This window comes from Hypomesus transpacificus, chromosome 22 (genome assembly GCF_021917145.1).
Source record: "Hypomesus transpacificus isolate Combined female chromosome 22, fHypTra1, whole genome shotgun sequence".
NCBI lineage: Eukaryota > Metazoa > Chordata > Actinopteri > Osmeriformes > Osmeridae > Hypomesus > Hypomesus transpacificus.
In genome coordinates, this window is record NC_061081.1 from 269165 (window position 1) to 288731 (window position 19567).

A 19567-nucleotide genomic window follows, 5' to 3' on the forward strand; every position below is an offset into this window, starting at 1 on the left:
TTTTTATTGATATAAAAGTTACTTTCTATTCTACTTCAAGAATAGAAAGACAGAACATTGGGATTGCAGTTAAGAATAAAATCCATTGCAAAAACCCATTTCAGATGAGACAAATGAAAACATACTTTCTTACTATTAGACAGAACCCCCCCCCCCCAACCTAACCCAATTACCTCTTACATTTCCACCATTTTGTTAATCCATGTAGTTGAGGTGGTACTGAGATCATGGATGGTTGACTAGCGTGAAGTCAGTCTGACCTATGACGTGTTGGCCTCCTGGTTGATGAGCGCGCTGAGGTCTAGCCGGGTCTTCTCCAGGGCAGCAGTTTTGGCCCTACGAGACTGCCGAACAGCTGGGACGGAATCCGGAACGTTCTCCCCATCACTGAGGAATCGTGGGGGGAACGTTAGAGAAAGGCACGAAAGAAAACGAGGCGAGTCAGATACAGGTGCGAAGGTGGCGGGACATTTCCCACTCACCTCTCCTCTGAGGACTCTGCTGTTCTACTAGGCTTCTTTGATCCTTTGGCAGTGGTGGCTTTTCTCTGGCCTGCACACACACACACACACACACATTTGATCATATATATAATTGTTTATCATAAATGTGATAATCATCTGATATGTACTCCTGTAACCTTAACCCTCAGATGCCAGGAAGTTACCTCTTTTGGGTCTCTTGACTGATTTGGACGGATCTTCACTGGCAACCTCTGAAGGAGAAAACGAACGGTTATCTGTGGTTTTCCTTGCAAGATTAACAAAGGTTTAGGGTACACGCTGCATTTTGACAGGGCGGCACTTCTTAATCCACATGGTAATATTCCCATAATAGTAGCTAATCTCTTTACGCCAGAGAGCCATGACGGGCTGTGTGGAAATCTTGTTAGGCACAAGGGGCGGAGAGAAAGATAAATTGCTGTTAAGCTGGCAACAGACTGCTAGGACATATTTATGTACCATCAGCATTGACATCTAGAGGCTGCAGCGCTGTGGCATTGAGAAGCTCAGTCTGCTCCTTGGAGTCTACCAGCTGGCCAATCAGCTTCTCGACAGCGCGGAGGCAAATACGGTCCTTTACCACCTGGAGAGTCGAGGGGAGAGAGCGAGGGGAGGGAAAGATCAGGTGGGATAACAAGGTAAGACTCCAAAAGCACACAGCTTCATCACAAGTCTCGAATCCAAGGCTTTGAACCGGTGCAAAGGAAGGAAAACCAGAAACTCGATTGTTCTTTAAGTTTTGGAACAGATTCAGTTCACTTGAAATAATGGGAACGTTGGAGGCACGACCCGTGTATCACCTAGTCAGTCACATGCGACCATGGTAGTGTTTACCTGTGTGATCTGCTGCAGCAGGGACAGCAGGTCCCTCCGGGTGGTGTCATTGGGGCTGAGTTCCAGGCTGCTCAGAACCTTGGCGTAGAGACGCACCTCGGGGGCCGTGGGGTCCCTCAGCATCTCCCCACACACACGCAGCGCCAGGTAGTCATGGACATACACCTCCTGAGGGCAAGCAAGGCTGGCTGTCATTTCCTTGAATAAGCTGGGGACAGGCTGGTGCAAGGTTATATCATTATGGAGGCCAAGGCTTTGATGACGGCACTGGGTCCCGGGTAAGGATGTACTGAGGGTGTAAGACATGGTTGTTCTATGAGTGTTACCTCTGTGTTGGAGGGTGTGATGAGGCTGGTGTCATGGTTACCTCTGTGTTGGAGGGTGTGATGAGGCTGGCGTCATGGTTACCTCTGTGTTGGAGGGTCTGATGAGGCTGCTGGGGCGCGTCAGCTCCACCAGGAGCTCGGCCACGTTGGTGACGTCCACCTCAGCCAGGGGAGACGTAGCGGGGGCGTTCAGCAGAGTCCGCACAGTCAGCAGAAAACACTCCTCCACACACTCCTGGTGAGTCCTGAGGACACAGGCATACTTTCTGTGCATTCTGTAGACTTCAGGAGTGTGTGGTTTGATTCATTCTGTACGTACTTGCTGTGTGTGTGTGTGTGTGTGTGGTACCTGCTCTCTCGGGCGTACAGCTGGAAGAACACGCCCAGGCAGTGGCGTAGTCGGGTGTCGTCCTCGGTGAGAGGGTTGTACCACAGCAACACCAGGCGGGAGAGGAGTTTGGCGCTGGAGATGCGCCCAGAGTACATCAGCTTGGCCAGACCCTCCGACGTCTCGGTCCGCAGCTCCGACACCTAGAAATACCAACATACACACAGGTAAGACCTCAGATTATGACCTCAAAGACAATCGCATGTGCACACAGACTCCACACACACCTCACTGTCTAGGAAGTCAGAGAGCATTTTCAGGATGCACTGGGCTGTGCTGTTGTCCTCCTCCCCCTTCTCCACCGGGCCTGGCTCCTCCTCCTGGCTATCAGACGAATAAGAGGGCAAGGCTGGCTGGGGGGAGGGGCTGGCTGAGAGCAGCTGGAAGCCGTACAGCAGCAGCAGATCGATGACGGCCCGTAGGGCGCTGATGCGGATTTTGGTCTCGTCCAGCTGGGCGATCTTCACACACACAGAGATGAGGGAGGGAGGTGTTAGTGAGTGAGTCTGTGTTTGTGTGTGGTTTGAGTCAGTCAGTGTGTGTTTGTTGTTACCTGAAGCAACAGCACCATGTGTGTGCTGGCCAGCTCTTTGCTGTGGAGAGCACAGGTGCCCAGGCACACCACAGCCATGTTGCGAACAGCTGGCTGGGCATTGGCTATGCTTGGCAGGATCTAAGAAAGAAGGGAAAACCAAAATGAAAAAAGGTAAACAGGAGAGAAAGAGGAGACCAAAGAAGAGAGTCTGAGGTGGGTTAAAAGATCTCAAATCATCGTGCTACAAACTGATAACTGCCTCTATGTTAAGATATGCCTCATTGATGTTAGATGTATATAGATGGAAATGAGCCTGATTACCAGTGAGGAGATGATGGCGCTCATAGTGGGTCCCATGCGCGTCTTGATGCTCAACAGCTTGAGGAGCTCCGCACACATGGTAAGACACCTCAGCAGAGTCTCTGGGTCACTCTGAGAGAGCCAGAACACACACACACACACAAACAGTAAGGGCACAAACTCAACAGAAGCTAGCCTATGGCCAATGGTTGTGGGTGCGTGTGTGTATCCTGTACCTTCTCTGTGCGTGTCTCCTTGTCTGGCTGGCTACTCTGGGTGGCCTCCTGCATCATCTGGTTCCTGTGGTTCTCCAGCTGGATGATGGAGTCCTTCAGCTGAGCGGCGCGGTTGAACTCCTGGTCAGTGATGCACTCCTCCAGGGCTTGCTTGGCTTCCAGGATCCGTACTTTCACCTCCGCCAGCTAGCAATGGAGGGAGAGAGCAGGGGAGAGGGTGAAATGGAGAGAAGGAGAAGCAGTGGGTTTACAGCTGACGGAAGTTGTTGCCGTCTATTGTTTAATGGCTGAACCAGGAGAGAAAGATGGGATATGTGTAGAGAACGTAAAAAAGAGATGGAGAGACAGGACTTCTGGATTGGGGGGTTCTGGGTTCCTTGGGTTTCTCACCTTGACCTGCTTCCTGCGGTTCTCGTTCTCGTCCACCGGCGCACTCACCGCCACGATGGGCTCTCTGACATCCGAGATGACCTCCGCCATCTGTCACGTTCAAACACAGACATCCCAATGTATTCCACAAACTCTGGTTTCACAGCATCCCCATTCATGCGCGTGTGTGCGAGAGAGACCCACCATCTGGATGCGCCTGTGGTCGTCCGAGATCAAGCCCAGGAGTTTCTCTGTGAGCAGGGAGACCAGGGAGGGGGGAGTCTGGGGCAGCCCCAGCATGTCCTTCAGCACGGCCACCACTCGCTTCCTGAAGCACAGCAGCCCGTTACGACAGTGCGACTGAAGCAGCTGATACTTTCCAAGTATAGATTCAGGACACCAGGGGAGATCAATAGTGTACAGCTTGGAATAGAGGCTAGACAATCAACAGGAGACAACAAGCCCACCGCACCCTCAAGCTCTACCCCCCTCTCTCTCTCTCTCTCACCTCCCCCCCTCCTCGTTGGTGTCCAGGCAGCCTGTCAGGTGGATGAGCTGCTGGGAGATGAACTCCTTGGTCATGACCATCTCCAGCTGACCAAAGTCTGCCCGCTGCTCCTCGGACAGCACCGGCACGTCCTTCAGGTACCTGCGGTCACAACATCAGGCTCTCACACTACAGCAGGCTCTCACACTACAGCATTGTAAACTCGGGTATCAGAGTTCCATTTCATTTATTACTCCTAAGTAGATCAAACTTGAGGGTCTACTGGTTCCTTTAACACTAAATAACCACAGATTAGTTTTATTGCCTACAAACTGACAACAGACTAACCACAATAGGACTGATAGTGCTGACAGACAACTGTGCTGGTTATTGCCCATGGGGGCTGTGTTACCCATGGAGGTAGTCGGCGTAGATGGCTGCTTCTGGGAGGATCTGCTCCAGCATCTCCTCCCCCTCGTCCCCCTTGGCCTTCACAAACTCACACAGGGCCCTCCAGTAGAGTATGCTCTCACAGCTCAGGGCCTCCACTGGGATGAGCCTCCTACACACACACACACACACACACACACACACACACACACACACACACACACACACACATTACCACTATACCAGATGTACCCAGGAGAACACTGACAAACATCACGTGCAGAGATTCAGAATTGGTGTTTATTCGCCATGAAAGTTTGCACAGACAAGGAATTTACTTTGGCAGGAGAGCCTACCTAGGCAGCCATTTTCGGCACCAACTAGAAAAGTTACAGCATAACATGAGGAGAGAAAAAGGCAAACCCCAGACAATGTTCCTAGAGGAGTACAGTGTGGGAACAGGCAAAAACCTCAGATCATAAGCCCAACAACAAGTAGGCGCTGGACACAGACCCACCAGCCACCCTGGGGAAACAAGCAGGCAAAAGCGTTGGATGGGGGAGGGGGGGTGGTGATATCTGTATTAGGTGAAAGTTAATGTGTGAGTAGGTCTGGGTTGGCGCCTTCGACCTAGGCCACAATCAGTCCGATTCTCCCACAAGGAGACATCCTTGGTCATGACCCGGGCAGAGACAAACCCACAGATGTGGGTGGGTGGGGGGGGGGGGGGGGGGGGGGGGAGGGAAGAGCAAGATAGTCTCGCTTCAGCGCTCTCCAAGGGAATTGTTTTCCAGCAACGGCCTTGGCTTCTAGTTTCGGAGAGTGATGATAAGAGAGTATCTGGAGACAGACAAGACAGAGCCAAGCAGGGAAGGGAGGAGAGAAAAACATGACCGCCTTCGTCGAGAGCCAAAGAAGAAGCGAGGGTGTTGTCCTCTGAGTGTACCTGTTGTCCAGCTGAACCCGGTCTTGCAGCAGCTCGTCAGCGGGGGTGACCGTGAAGAGGGCGCTGAGCATCTCCAGGGCGGTCTGGGCACAGTTCTCCACGTCCAGCCTGTGGAGCAGTTCCAGCACATCGCCCTGCAGCAGACGCAGCCACGCCGGGAGCAGACGGCAGCGCATCACCTCCCTCACTGCCTCTGGAACACACACACACAGAGGGTTGGACACAATACACACACCCACAGAGGGTTGGACACAACACACACAGAGAGGGTTGGATACAATAACTTAAGGTCAGGCAAACAGTCAGCAAGACTAGATAAATGCATCTAAACTGACCCCTCACACACACAAACAATACCTGAAGAGTCATGCAGGCCCTGCTGCAAGAGGCTGACTCTCTGGGCGATGCTCAGTGCCCTGATGTGAACCTTGTCTGCCAAGACCTGTGACAGAGGAGACACACTGCGGCATCATCCCTGAATCCTGACACCTTAAACCCCATTACCATTGATCTGACTGCCAGTAACACCCAGTGCGTCCTCTGGGTCAGAGAATGTGCGTGTGTTCCTACCTGGTATGCAAGTTTGCGGACGCTCTCCTTGACATCTCTTGTGCGCTTGAGGATCTTGGGCAGGGTGAGGGAAGACGGGGCGATGCAGGAGAGGACAGCTCGACGCACCTCCGGGTTGGCGTCATTCTCCAGGATCAACAGATAGGCTATAGAAAGGAGGTCAGCGGACAGTTCAGCAGATACTCTGGACGGACGTCGGGCGTGTATTTACGACCATGTGTGTGGCTGTGTGTTTGTACGGTCATGCGCGTTGCACCTTTGACTGTGGGACAGTCGTGATTCTGGGGCTCCTGGAGTCGGGCCATGGCCAGCGCAGCCTGGATCCTGACGTTGGGGAACTTGTCTGTGACGCGGACCAGCATGGCCTGGTGGATCCTGTCAAACAGGTCGTCATCAATCTGGGCGTTTTCGGCCATGCTGCCCAGGAGCTTGTTGATGAGCTGACACACACGGAAGCGCACAGCGTGGCTGTTGGCTTTGTGAGCCTAGTCAGAGAAAGAGACCATGGTGAATGGTTAACACACAGAAACAAAGTGGATTAAGCCTCTGAGGTTATGTGGATCATTTGTTTTCAGTTGTTCAAATACATTTAAGTAAGCAATACCTCCAACAAGAAGTTGAAGATGTAGTTCAAGAACGGATGCTCCTCCTCTTCCTCCTCCTCTTCCTCATCCTCCTCTTCGCCTTCCTTGGGAGGAGAAACGAAGCTCGTGGCAAACTTAGAGACAAACTCAATCACGTTCTCCACGGCCGGCTCACGCTTGTACACAATCATGGCGTACTTCAGGTAGCTGACAAACTCGTCGTGGAACAAGGTCTTATCCTCCAACTGAAGTTAAGACAGAGAATTAACGTGTGATTAATTAATTGGTAAATGTATACAATACTGCTTTAACATGGCAACATGAACCACAAACATCTGCGGGGAGCTAGATTTCAGTACCTCGTACTAACTTACCTTGTTGTAACGGTTCTTTAAGCTAGCCACTAGTTTAGCCTTGTTGTTATGTCCCTTCTGGGCGCGTTGAAACGCCTCTTTGATCTCCAATTCACTGTCCGCCGTCATCTTTAGACTGGTTCAGTTTACTACAAACAGCAAGGTACAAACAAAGCTGTGAGTCTACCTCACTTTTACTAAGGTACCACAGTTAACGCGTTCTTAACTAAAACGACGGAGACAAAATAACACCGAGCAACCTAAGTTAGCTACAGTAGGTTGTTTTCATTCAACACAGCCCACAGACTAGCCACACCTCAACCCGCGGGGCCCCGACTATTCTCCCCGGACAAACCGAGTAGAAACCAATGTGTTGTGATTAGGAGCGTTGGCGTTACACATGTATTACTTTAACATTATTACACTAATGGTGTTTAACAACTACACGAACACTGTGTAGTATATGTGTAATTAAGCATTTATTGATGGAATAAAGGCAACTTCTGACCTTATTGCTTTTGTCGCTCTCTGTTTCTCCACTTCCGCTGCCGCCTGATTTCAAATCCAACTGTCGATCTCGTGAGAAATGCAACGTAAGTGGGGTTTTGCGTGCCTACGTCACAGCGTCCGCCCTCTTCCATCAGCCAGTCACTTCTGAGATGGCTCTCATGGTTGGATAATAAACCGAAAAATAAATAAAATAGCATTGGCGTATATATTATTGTCAATATGACAAATAAGAAAAACTGATAGCTTCAAGCATTTCAACGAATTTGGCTGAGTCATAGTGACATACCCTTTATTATTTTAAGCAACATCACATTTGAAAAGCTCAAGAGAATGTCAAAAGGTTATTAATGGGGGATCAGACATATAGGCCTACCCTAAAAATAATAATAGCCATATCTAAATCAGCGTCTACAACCCGTCTGTTGTTGTGCGCTGTGAAGGCCGCAGCTGTTCGCATGCTGGCAGCTGTAGCGAGGTCAGGACAAACGCACCCGTGGGAAGGGCACTCCATTAAGAAGAAAAACATATAGCCTACATCCAAAATTTGGGTCATGAAAAGTTAGTTTTGAGATCAATGTAGCCGCTGACGAGTAAGCACAGAAGCACTGAACGGGTGTGCATCCCATTCCCATAACCATCTCATTCCCAACAGAACCAGACCATTTTCTTTTAGGCTACAAGGTTCGCTCGGGTTCTGCAGGAATTGGACAGTCCTGCAACACATGGCCATACAAACCCTACTAATAATTGCGTTATGAATGCATTCATCCCAACTAGTCAACACAAACTGATTGCATTATTGAATTAAATTATAGGCAACTGAGAATGTGACTCCCTGTTAACGGCTAGTCTACTGTAGGCTATATCGTTGATACACATCAATACTGGGAGGGCGGGGCTGCACTGCAGCAGTGCGCGCGAGCTGTCTCCAGTAATGTTCCATATACACACACCCTCCTCCCCTGCCGCGAGACAGGTGGTTGTAACGCACGCCTTCATCCTCGAGTGCTCACCGTTAGAATAAAAAACGACTGTCAGCAGAGATGGGTTTGTCGGCGCGAGCTCGTACCCGATGGAATTCTAGTCTGTGACCTCCGCGTTCACCGGGCGGACAGCGGAGGGGAAACTTGGCCACCGAGCGCACGAGGAGAGAAACCCCACAGACGTTTCGCACCATGTCGCTCGTGTTGCTATTCACTGCAGGGGAGTCTTACGTTTACAGACAAAGGAATGATTTACATGACTGATAGGCAAGGTCTGATTTGGAGGATTTTTCTGCTATTCGGTAGGATTATTCAGACTGTCCAAGAGAAGTTCCCTCTTGGGTTATGGCTTCGGGCGCCGGTAAGGCGGCGCAGCCCCCAGGGCCAAGAACTGTTAACGGGACTGCGGCAGAGTTCCAGAACATCGAGCAGGAGCTATATGACTACCAGATGCATAGCAAGATGTGCAAAAAGATAGCACAGCTCACCAAGGTAAGACAGAACACCGGAGAATTTACGCGCCATGTAGCCTGTAACGCAGCTGAATTTCAGATCGTGTCACAGTCATCATTATGTCCAATACATTCAGTCCCTAACATGGTTTTGCTGCCCATGGGATAGCAGGCAGTTTTGTTGTCAAGCAAACACCAATATTAGCCTACCCCGCCTCATCGCATGACAGTTGTGGGCCTACATTAGGCTGCGAGATCGAAACTTAAATGAAATTGTTTTATTTTCTGTCGCGCTTTTGAACTCACGACTTCTCCAGCTCGCTTGTCAATCACTGCGGTTGATATCCAACTGATAAGCCATCTGACTGGCAGCTCATGCCATCATAGCTACAAATTGATTAATGGGAAGATGATCGAGCCGGGCGTCAAGGCATGATAATGGTTTGGCTATAATAGCACCTGAAAATTGTACATGCTTGCAAACAACAGCTTCTATCTAAGATCCTTTATGTATGGATATTCAGTACTGAATCTGTGTTCTATGTTATCACAAACGCCAAGTTCCACGAGATAAGATTCATAACAAGAAAGGAATAGAGTATAGATTATTTTCTTGTAATGTATGTGTGCACTGTTACTGTACTGTAAACCTCTACGCAAGCTGTGTGTAATTGTGTCTATCCATATATCCACTGTTCTGCACATCTTGTGTGTGTGCGTGTGTGTGTGTGTGTGTGTGTGTGAATGTGTGTGTGAATGTGTATGTGTGTGTGTAAGAAAGCAAGTGAGAGCGTAAAGCCTAAAGCTTGAATATGGGGGAAGGTTGGCGATTCTGACAATTACTGATGACAGTGCAGTTATCCCATCCCCCTGCAGGGCTCACCTCTGCTCTGTGTTTGGTGTGCGAAAGTCTGTGAACGGTACCTAGGTGAGTCAAGTGCCTAGGTGTCATCTCACACACACAGATTGTGAAGTCAGCATTTGTGTCTGTATGCATCAGGGGTGACTTTAGGCAACCTTCACCTTGCACTCCTGCCTGTCTCTCACAAAGCTCTCAGCTCCCCATTACAACGCATTAGGGCATCTCACTGGAGATTGCAACTCCAGGGGCTTAGACAAATTGCTTCAGTCCATGACAGCAACCTGATTGGTCCAAGCCATCAATGAGACAAGCAAACCCTTTTGGAAATATGAGCCCTTTCATTCGATGACATGTTGTGCACGAGCTCCTTCTCTGGCTGGCCCAGGGTGAGCCTATGAACCATCAAGATTTTATCTGTTTGGGGAGACGGAGAACTGGGTCATAGGCTGTAACCCTATATACCTCAAGCACCCTCTCCCCCCCCCCCCCCCCTTATCCTCAGCACACCCTTCCACCTTGTGCTGACCACTTACCCCTCATCCACTTCTCACTTGTGTACTCCTACCCTCATTAACTCTGCGTACTTGTCTGTCTACCCCCCCCCCCCCCTCCAAATCCTACACTGCAGTCCCTTTGGTAAGTCCTCCTCTAGTCTATGTGCCTGATCTGAGGTTCGCTTCGCTAGAGTCCAGAAGTGTAGAGTAAAGATATCCAACAATCAGGATGGATTGTGTTTACGTGGCATAACGGATGAGAGGGAGAGTGATGGACGGAAGAGTTGGACAGCTGTTCTAGCCAAGCTCGTACTCTCTCTCTCTCTCTCTCTCTCTCACACACACACAAACACACAGGAAGAAAATAGCAGGCTGGTTTTGACCTGATTGATTACCTCAGATCCAACTTACTATCAAATCCACAAAAAAGAACTACTAACACACACACAGCTGACATAACTGTATATGACCAGTGAGTCTGATGTAGGTGTGTGTCTACCAGTGTAAAATCTCACTGCAAAAGTCTCAAAGCTTTTCCCCACTATGGACAGTATATTAATTTCACGCTTTGCTGACTGTTAAGTTATTGTCAATATGGAGGGCCTCTGGCCTCCAACGCTACATGAATAACATTATCGACCCTGGGGATCGATCTGACGGCCTGGGGTAGGGATTTACTATAGCCAGAGAGGAGATGGGAGAGAAGGATTGGGCATCCAGATAGGCCTGCCAATACAACAACCAATCATAGTTACCGCTTCGCTCGGACAGAGAGGGACAGGAGGTGGATATCCAATCTCTACACTGGATACCCGGTCATAAATGTGCTTTTTTAGTGCCTGTCTGCCTGTTAATCAGTGTGTCTTTTTCCTTCTCCCTGTCTCTTACTTATCAAACAGACAGACATGGCCCATATTGTATGCAAACTTTTTTTAGACCCAAACGTCATACTTTGTCACTCTATTCCCCTTAAGTCATAGGTCAAAGTTTGTGACGGAGTGACGTGATCCGATAGCCGATAGGGCATGACGGCAGGCTACATGAGAGACAGGACAGGGGCGGGATTGAGGGGCTGGTATTTGGGCCAATGTCATTCGTTAGCCGGAGTCAAGGATTAGGTGTTGTAATTCAGTACAGGCCTTGTGGGTGAGGGTGTTGACGCTAAAGCCACAGTGAGTGAGAGTGGGATTGGGACACAGAAGCACTCACAGGCGGGAACACACACACAAACACACACAAACACACAGAATGTCCAGCAGGGCTGTGTCACAGACATAGAGGCGTCATGATAAAATATGAGCCCTCCCGGTGTCCTCCACACACACACACACACACACGAACACACACTCACTCACACAACCACATATGTGCATACTGACAAGTGAGATGTCAGGGCTGTAATAGAAGATGATGACACTGTGTGCGTGGAACAGGGGATAGAGTGAAAAGAGGGGCATGCAGGCTGTTCTCCGCACGTCCCTCCCGTTCTAGACTTCCCAAGTCTCACTCTACCACTGGATGGGTGTACAGCCGAGCCCAATTATCAACACATAGAAAATACATTCATGTGTTATTTTACGCTGTGTTCTTATGAAATGGTTGACTGTATTTTAGGATGTGTTCGCAGGTTTAGATACAGCACATGTATCTACATAAGCTTCTCTCCCCCCCCCCCAGGTGATCTATTCCCTCAACACTAAGAATGAGGAGCAGGAGGCCGCCCTACAGTCCCTAAGCCACGCCCACCAGGATACACTGCACCGTGTGGCTGTGGAGACATGCCAAGAGGGGGAGGAGTCTGCCCTGAGGACACGCCTCCTTGAACTTCAGGAATCTCTGGATGAGCATCAGAGGATTGGATCGCAGGTATCTGGGATTTCTGTGTGTGTGCGTAAGTGTGTGTGCGTGTGTGTTCTATCAAGCTCGTTTGACCTGAAAAGGTTTTTGAATCTGGGCCTTACAGGGACAAACGGTTCTGTATAGCTGTCTTTCTTTCAGAGAGTGCTAAATGGGTCTCTGTGCCTCCAGGTGCAGGCTGACTTTGACAGCTACCGTGCCCAGGCTGAGGGGAGGGAGCGTGGGGCAGAAGCAGAGCTGAGGAGCGTGTATGAGGAAAAGCTCCAGCATGCGGACGCTGAGAGGCAGGAAGCCCAGTCCAAGGTCAGTGCTGCCCAAGAGGAGGGCCTGAGACTGGGGGGAGAACTGGAGAAGGCCGGGGAGCAGACACGCTGCTTGGAGGCTCAGTGTGAGGAGCTTCGGAGGACACTCGAGGAAGAGAGGAGGAAAGGAATCGAGGAGAGGCACAGAGGAGAGGAGGAGAGGAAGAAAAGAGATGAAGAATGGAAGAAAGGAGAGGAGGAAAGAAGGACCGGTGAGAAGGAGATGGAGAAATCGCTGCTCCTATCCCAAGAAGTGGAGGCCCTGAGGAAAGAGAAGGGGTGTGCGGACGAGGAGAGGAAGAAGGCGGTGAGGGAGGAGAGGGAGGGGTGGGAGCGACGGACGAGGGAGATGGAGGAGGAGATGGCGCAAATAAGGAAGAAAATGGAAGAGGCGCGAAGGGAGGAGCGACGGCAGTGGGAAGAAAGGGAGGAGGAGGAGAAGAAAGGTATGCACACGGCGCTGAGGGAGAGGGTGAGAAGGGCAGAGGAAGAGGTGGAGACGCAGCTCCAGAAGCTCATGGAAAGCAAAAGACAGGCTGTCAAGCTGCAGGAGAAGATACAGGTACACACACACCACAGGACGCACACCCCCATACACACCGACACCTTCAAACAAACAAAAAACTTGAAATATTGTGTCAGGAGATTTCCCGAACGGCTGGTCAAACGGCCGCGGTATAATGCAACAATAAAAAATAAATAATTTAAAATACACGGTCGCGGGCCGGTCTGCGTTTCAAAGTCCCAGGCTGTTTTTCAGTCCCCGTCCAGACCAGCTGTACAGACACACACCCACAATACAATCAATGCATTACAACAAATGTATCTGATTCCCTCCCTCCCTACTCCAAGCTCCAGAAATCCACCCATTTCCTCTCTAATATCGTCTGTTCTGGCCCTGCTAAACACAGGCTGTCTTCGCTAAGTGCTGCTCTCTTTCTGATCACTGTCTGCTAACGAGCAGCTCAGGCTGGATGAATACCCCTCATTAGGGCTTCATACACCCACGGATAGCCCAGATGCCAAGTCCCTGGCTGGAAGCCATTATAACGCCATGTAGCTGACACATTAGCCACAGTAACTTTTTATAGCCGACATATTGCTTTCTTTTTGTCTTACTCCATAACCGACTTTCTTTCAGCCTTCCCCTGTCAGTCATTCTCTCTGACTGTATTTCTCTGTCTCTGTCTCTCTAGGACCTGGAGGAGGAGTCGGAGCTGGGTCGGAAGCGTGTGTCAGAGGCCGAGGGCGGAGCTAAGCGGGCAGAGGAGGAGTTAGCCGTGGCCAAAGAGAGGCTGTTGCTGCAGGAGGACGAGCTGCAGCACAAAGCAGGTGATCCATCCATCCTGCCATCCATCCTGCCATCCATCAATCCATCCATCAATCCATCCATCAATCCATCCATCAATCCATCCATCAATCATCCATCAATCCATCCATCAATCCATCAATCCATCCATCCATCCATCAATCCATCCATCCATAAATTCATCCATCTATCCATCCAGCTATCAATCCATCCAGCTATCAATCCATCCATCCAACTATCGATCAATCGAAGCCAGTCAAACAATCAAGCTTTGTTGCTTCAGTCAGAGGTGAAACGTGTGCCTTTGCGTGTGTGTGTGCGCGTACCTATGTGTGTGTGCGTGCGTACCTATGTGTGTGTGTGTGCGTACCTATGTGTGTGTGTGTGCGTACCTATGTGTGTGTGTGTGCGTACCTATGTGTGTGTGCGTACCTATGTGTGTGTGTCTCAGAGGAGCTGCTGAGTCGTGGTGGCTGTGAGCTGTGCGTGTGTGCAGAGGTGGAAGAACTGAAAGGACACCTGAACCGTCTGCAGAGACGGAACAGAGAGCTGGAGCTGCAGGGCAGCGGGAGGAACAACGACCACGCCCGCCAGATACGCCAGGTAGCACACAGACACACAAGCACACACACGCACACACACACACAAGCACACACACACACAGGGCTCCTGGCACACAGGGCGCTTGAACCACCAATCTGTGTGTTTGTTTGTGTGTGTGTGTGTGTAGCATGCCGAGGCCCTGGCCAGCCTGCGTTCTGAGATGGTGAGGGCTCAGGGAGAGGAACTGGGGCGCGTTCGCAAGCACGCCGAGGAGGAGAAAGAACGTCTGCAGGCGGATATGGAAGAGGAGAGGGAGCGCCTGCGGAAAGAGAGGGAGACGGAGAAGGAACAGCTGCAGAGAGAGAAGACCGAGAGGGAGAAACTTCAGGCCGAATGGACGGCGGAGAGAGGGAGACTGCTGAAGGAGATGGAGGACGCAAAGGAGCGCCTGCGGAGAGAGGGGGAGGAGGAGAGAGAGTGGCTGAGGAAAGAGCGGGAGGTGGAAAAAGTGCGGCTAAGGATGCAGTTGGATGGAAACAAGGAACGGGTGGACGAGGAGAGGGCCAGTCTCCAGCGGAGGGTGGAGGAGGAGAAGAAACGCCTGAGGGAACAGGCGGAGGAGGACAAGAAGCGACTGAAGGACCAGGTGCGGCGAGCGATAGAGGAAGTGATGCGGAGGCACGCGGCCGAGCTACACACCGCGCAGGAAGCGCTGCATGCTGAGAGGAAGAGAGGTCAAGAGGTCAGTCCTTTACTTACGAGTTTTCCCACTTTCCTCCAGATTAGATTTTCCTTGTTTCATATGCACTTGATCCCTCATCCTGTGTGTGTGTTGTCTGAAGGTGTGTGAGCGTCTGGAGGTAGAGAGGATTAGCAATGAGGAAGTCCGTCAGGTACTGGAAAGGGAGAGGGAGGATCTACAGACCCAATTGCAGAAGACAACCAATGAGGTGAGAGGTACGAAAGCAATGAAATTCACTATTGGCCGTCAAAACTGTTTAAATGTAAATGATCTTCTTTGTGTGTGTGTGTGTGTGTATATGTGTGTGTATATGTGTGTGTATATCCAGATATTTCGGTTAGAGTCCGCTATCCAGCAGCAAGAGAACCAGGGAGGAAAAGCCGGTGAAACCCCAACCCTTTGCGGACCTCACTGTTCCCGTCTACAGGAAGAGCTGCAGCACACTCAGAGCCGATTGGCTCAGACCAAGGGCGAGGCGGAAAGGCTGAGAGAGAGAAACCAGAGGGAGATATCAGCCCTTAGAATAGACAAGCACAGACTTGAGGAAAAAGTTCTGGAACAGAGTCGACAGAACACTGAAAGAAACCTTCTGGAACAAAGCCAGCAGAACACTGAGGAGAGAATCAGGTAGAACCAAATTGCCTTTTTATGAGCATAGACAGTAATGACGGTTATGAGTGTTTGAGTGTGTGTTTGTGTCTCCAGGGTGGATTGTGAGGAGCGACTCAGGGCAGAGTTTAAGGTAGAGCTGGATGCTGCCGTTGCTGAGGGCAACCAACAAAGTCAGAGCAGAGAGGAGGAGCTGCAGAACCAAATATCCAATCTTCAGACCCAACTAGTTGATCTGAAACTACAGGTATATGACCACATCCCATAATTTCAACATACAAATAATAATTCCTCTTTGACTGAAGTGACTCCCTGTCATAGGTGGAGAAGAAGAGGGTGGGTTCGGGAGATGATTGTCATGGCAACCCGGAGATTGACAGGCTGAGGAAGGAGGTGCAGGAGACGATGGAGATGAATAAGAGACTGAGGGAACAGCTGCAGGTACACACACAATCACACACACAATCACACACACAAACAAAACTCCTTCAAAGGCTCGTCTGTGTAATGAATTATTTAGCAGCTCAGTGAATTCCATAGTGGTGAGCAACTACACATGCAGTGTGTGTGTATTGTGTGTGTATTGTGTGTGTGTGTGTGTGGGCTGCTTTGTTTCCAGGAAGAGCCTCAAACCCTCTCGCTGGCCGCAGAGCGGCACGCACGTGCACTGCAAGCCCTGGAGAGACAGGCTCAGGAAGACATACAGGCAGAGAGGAACAGACTGCAGACACTGCATCACCTCCAGCTAGGTAACACACACACACACACTCAGTAAACACACACATGCATACACGTACACAGAATCTTACACATACACACATATACACACACACTCAGTAAACACACACATGCATACACGTACACACAATCTTACACCTACACACACATACAGACACACACAGAAAAGACACGTTCAGATACACACTCCCAGAAACTAACGCACACAGAGAACACTCAAACAGACACAGATACACACAGGCACAAGCACTTTTACCCAGCTAGGTTACTATCACCATGGCAACAGCCGTAGTAGCATGGTACCTTTGACAACGGGCGGCATAGCATTGATTTTCCTTTCTGTAACCGTGTTTGTGTGTGTTCCTCTGTGTGTGTGCCTGTGTGTATCTGTGTGCATGTGTGTGTGTGTGTCAGATAAACAACGTGCTGAGTTGACCCAGCAACACACAGAATGGAGCAGACAGATGACCCAGAGACACATGCAGCAGATTGAAGACCTACAGGCTGAACTACAAACACACACTCAGATGATGGCCCTGCAACAGGTAACTCACAGACACCCAGAGAAGCCTCCCCATCGCGGTGTGTCGCACATCGGTGTGTCGCACATCGGTGTGTGTTTGTTCATGTGTGTGTGTGTGTGTGTGTGTGTGTGCAGGACCTCAAACAGCAAAACCAGTGTCAAGTGTTTGAGCGCCAGCTGGATGAGAGTCACAGTGCTGTCCTGGAGCTGCAGAGGGAGAACGCCACGCTGAGGGAACAGCTGAAGGCCAGGTAGGACAGACCAGAGGGAGGAGAGAAACCAGAGCCTTCCCCTCCTCCTCATTCCACTCCACCTTCGTCTCTTCTCCTCCTTTTTCCGCCCTGGGCTTGTTCCCCTCTCCCTTCACTCTCTCCTGCCTCCATGCCCTCCCTCCAGGTCAGGGCAGGAGGAGGCTGCAGGGGGAGGCAAGGACGAGGAGAGCGAGGAGGCCCAGAGGAGGAGGGACGTGAGGATCCGAGACGAGGCCCAGAGACTGCGAGAGGAGGTGGAGCGGCTGAAAGAGGAGATCGAGAAACTGGAGGAGTCCCACAAGCAGAGAGAGGGCACGCGGGCGGAGGATGGGCACAGGGGCGTGGCGGAGGAGAAGAGGAAAGAGGAAGAGGAGGAGGAGGAGAGGAGAAGGGGACAGTTGGAGGAGATGAGGAGGGCACACAGGAAGGAGATGCAGACTTTGGTGTCTGACTACAGCGATGCTCAAACCCACCTGCAGTCACGCATAGTAGCCCTGGAAACCGAGTGAGTGGTGCACACACACACACACACACACAAACACACACACTACCAGCTGCCGCTGTGTTGCTGAGCATCCTAGCCAGGTTAATCTGAGATAAATGTAATCTGAGCACATACTCCTGGTAATCTGTTGAAGACTGTGGAACCAGAACATGAGTTGTGAATATTACCTTGTGTGTATTAGCAGTGTGTGTGTATGTGTCTATCTGCTGTATGTGTGATATACGTGTAAACGTGTGTGGGAGGTGTAATATTATGTGTTATACAGAAAGTATGGGATACTGGGGTGTGTGCAATTGTGAAAATGAGTGTGTGTGTGATGCCAGACTGCGTGAGCGCGAGGAGAGATGTAGAAGGAAAGAGCCTCGTTGTGACGTTCTGCAGCTGGGGAGACTACAGGAGAAACTGGCAGAGAGGGACCAGCTCATCAAACGCCTGATGGTGAGACCACACACACTCTCACACACACACACACTTCAAGCCCTGCTATATGCATTTACCCCCCTCCCCCCCCTCCCCCGCCACACAAACATTCTAGGAGGAACGACATCAACAGCAACTCCACCCTCTCGTCACCGGGGACAACAGCTCCCCCAGACTCCATGACAACAAGCCCCGCCCTGGGAGTGTCACGCCGACCACTAGGGTAAGCTTGCTAACCTGGATGTAGTGTTAAAACGATATTGCGTAATGTTGCGTAGAATTGATCAAAGCCTGTCTGTTGGGTTGCAGAGAAGGCGCCTGGAGGAGTCGCCAACGCGAATCAGCTCCTCTCCCTCCTCTTCCCCCTCTCTGCCGCGCCATAACTCTTCCACGCTGCCCCACCCCTCCTCTGCCTCCTCCACTCCCGCCCATTCCTCCGCCCTCCCCTACGCCTCCTCCTCCCTCCCCCACAGGCACGCTTCTGCCTCTCTCCTCCAGCACTCCTCCCCTTCGCTCCCCCGCACCTTCACCCGGTCCCCGGGTCTGGAGCATGGCCGCAGCCACGCCACCCGCACCTGCACCCCACTCACCCCTGCCCCCACCGCCCCCCTCCCGGTTTGCCCCTCCGCTCAGTCCGGAATTCGCTACGTCAGCTCCTCCTCGCAGGAGCCCCGCCCACACCAGCACAGCCAGCCAACCAGGTACCAGTATTTGTACACGGATGTTTATTACACCCCTAATGAAGGCAATTACACAGGGATAGTGGTCAGAAATGAATTGAGGAGCTTTGAAAGTTTGCCAATGTCATTAGCGTTAATTCATGTTTGAATATTCTTTATGTATGATATTATTATTCATGTTTTTTAGAGGCCCATATTTGGAGCAGAGAGGAAGTGGATCTGGACCAGAGAGTCGGGATCCACAGAGGCAGGAGTGGTTCACCAAATACTTCTCCTTCTAACCACACACAGAAATACAGCAGAAGCTAAAACATTGCTGCATTGCGCCACATACACATACTCCATTGTCTCATTTACACAAACACACATTCACACACATACACACGTCACCAGCAATGCCATCTCGCCAACATCGCCTCAAAGTTCAACCAAAAAGTGCTTCTCACACGCTTGGCCTGTACTCAGATACGCTCGGGTCTTGTTTAAATAACTCTTACACGCATCCTTCCATCCTTCCTCTCCTTGAAGTGATGATCTAAATGAGTCAGCACCAGTTTACCAGTGCACCCTCTCTTCCAGTGTATTTACAAGCCATTACCAAGCAATGTCAGGTCAGATTCTTTAAGGAAGGAACGTTTTGCATATGTAAAAAAAATATTTTTAACAAGACCCATAACTTTGTTTCTGAACCTACACACACTGACAATACCAAAAGTGAATTTGTTTAATGCAAAAGTATATGTTAAAAAATTAAAGTATTTTGTTTTATATTTAACCTTCTCTTTTCTTCTGCAAAAAAGATACAAGCATGTAGATGCAGTCGACTTTCATTAGCTTTATTAACCTTGTATCTTAGCATTAGTATGCCTTGCAGTAATTGTATTAAGTTTAATATTTTTACTCCTTTCAACAACAGCCTAAATTCCACAGAAAATGTAAATGATCTTGTTCCCATGGCGTCATCCA

The 19567-nt window shown here is 50.3% G+C and overlaps 2 protein-coding genes across 2 annotated transcripts; one reads left to right on the forward strand and one right to left on the reverse strand.

Moving 5' to 3' along the window:
* Positions 1-3: 3 nt before the first annotated feature.
* On the reverse strand, positions 4-7408 carry ncapg (non-SMC condensin I complex, subunit G). The gene is made up of 22 exons (XM_047045872.1): positions 7330-7408; positions 6843-6970; positions 6489-6713; positions 6141-6369; positions 5885-6030; positions 5672-5756; positions 5315-5507; positions 4391-4540; positions 4000-4140; positions 3696-3819; positions 3513-3602; positions 3123-3308; positions 2908-3018; positions 2605-2724; positions 2279-2512; positions 2013-2194; positions 1746-1908; positions 1338-1505; positions 963-1086; positions 668-715; positions 483-552; positions 4-387 (listed from the first exon to the last, which is right to left on the reverse strand). The coding sequence occupies exons 2-22, from the start codon at positions 6948-6950 to the stop codon at positions 261-263; spliced, it is 3024 nt and encodes a 1007-aa protein (XP_046901828.1). The 5' UTR covers positions 6951-6970; positions 7330-7408; the 3' UTR covers positions 4-260.
* Positions 7409-8303: 895 nt separating this feature from the next.
* On the forward strand, positions 8304-19307 carry fam184b (family with sequence similarity 184 member B). Its single transcript, XM_047045089.1, has 18 exons — positions 8304-8806; positions 11800-11988; positions 12151-12843; positions 13478-13613; positions 14042-14193; positions 14321-14875; positions 14976-15083; positions 15204-15502; positions 15581-15731; positions 15806-15925; positions 16104-16233; positions 16637-16767; positions 16881-16996; positions 17142-17501; positions 17825-17939; positions 18037-18144; positions 18231-18622; positions 18789-19307. The coding sequence occupies exons 1-18, from the start codon at positions 8660-8662 to the stop codon at positions 18880-18882; spliced, it is 3996 nt and encodes a 1331-aa protein (XP_046901045.1). The 5' UTR covers positions 8304-8659; the 3' UTR covers positions 18883-19307.
* The last annotated feature ends 260 nt before the right edge of the window (positions 19308-19567 follow it).

Coding starts and splice junctions, on each gene's coding strand:
- ncapg (XM_047045872.1), bottom strand. CDS start 6,950: ATGACGGCGGACAGTGAATTGGAGATCAAAGAGGCGTTTCAACGCGCC. Junction 6,370..6,488: donor TCTTCAACTTCTTGTTGGAG/GTATTGCTTACT, acceptor TTCTCTGACTAG/GCTCACAAAGCCAACAGCCA. Junction 553..667: donor AGTCAAGAGACCCAAAAGAG/GTAACTTCCTGG, acceptor GTGTGTGTGCAG/GCCAGAGAAAAGCCACCACT.
- fam184b (XM_047045089.1), top strand. CDS start 8,660: ATGGCTTCGGGCGCCGGTAAGGCGGCGCAGCCCCCAGGGCCAAGAACT. Junction 11,989..12,150: donor ATCAGAGGATTGGATCGCAG/GTATCTGGGATT, acceptor CTGTGCCTCCAG/GTGCAGGCTGACTTTGACAG. Junction 16,997..17,141: donor AGGGAACAGCTGAAGGCCAG/GTAGGACAGACC, acceptor CCCTCCCTCCAG/GTCAGGGCAGGAGGAGGCTG.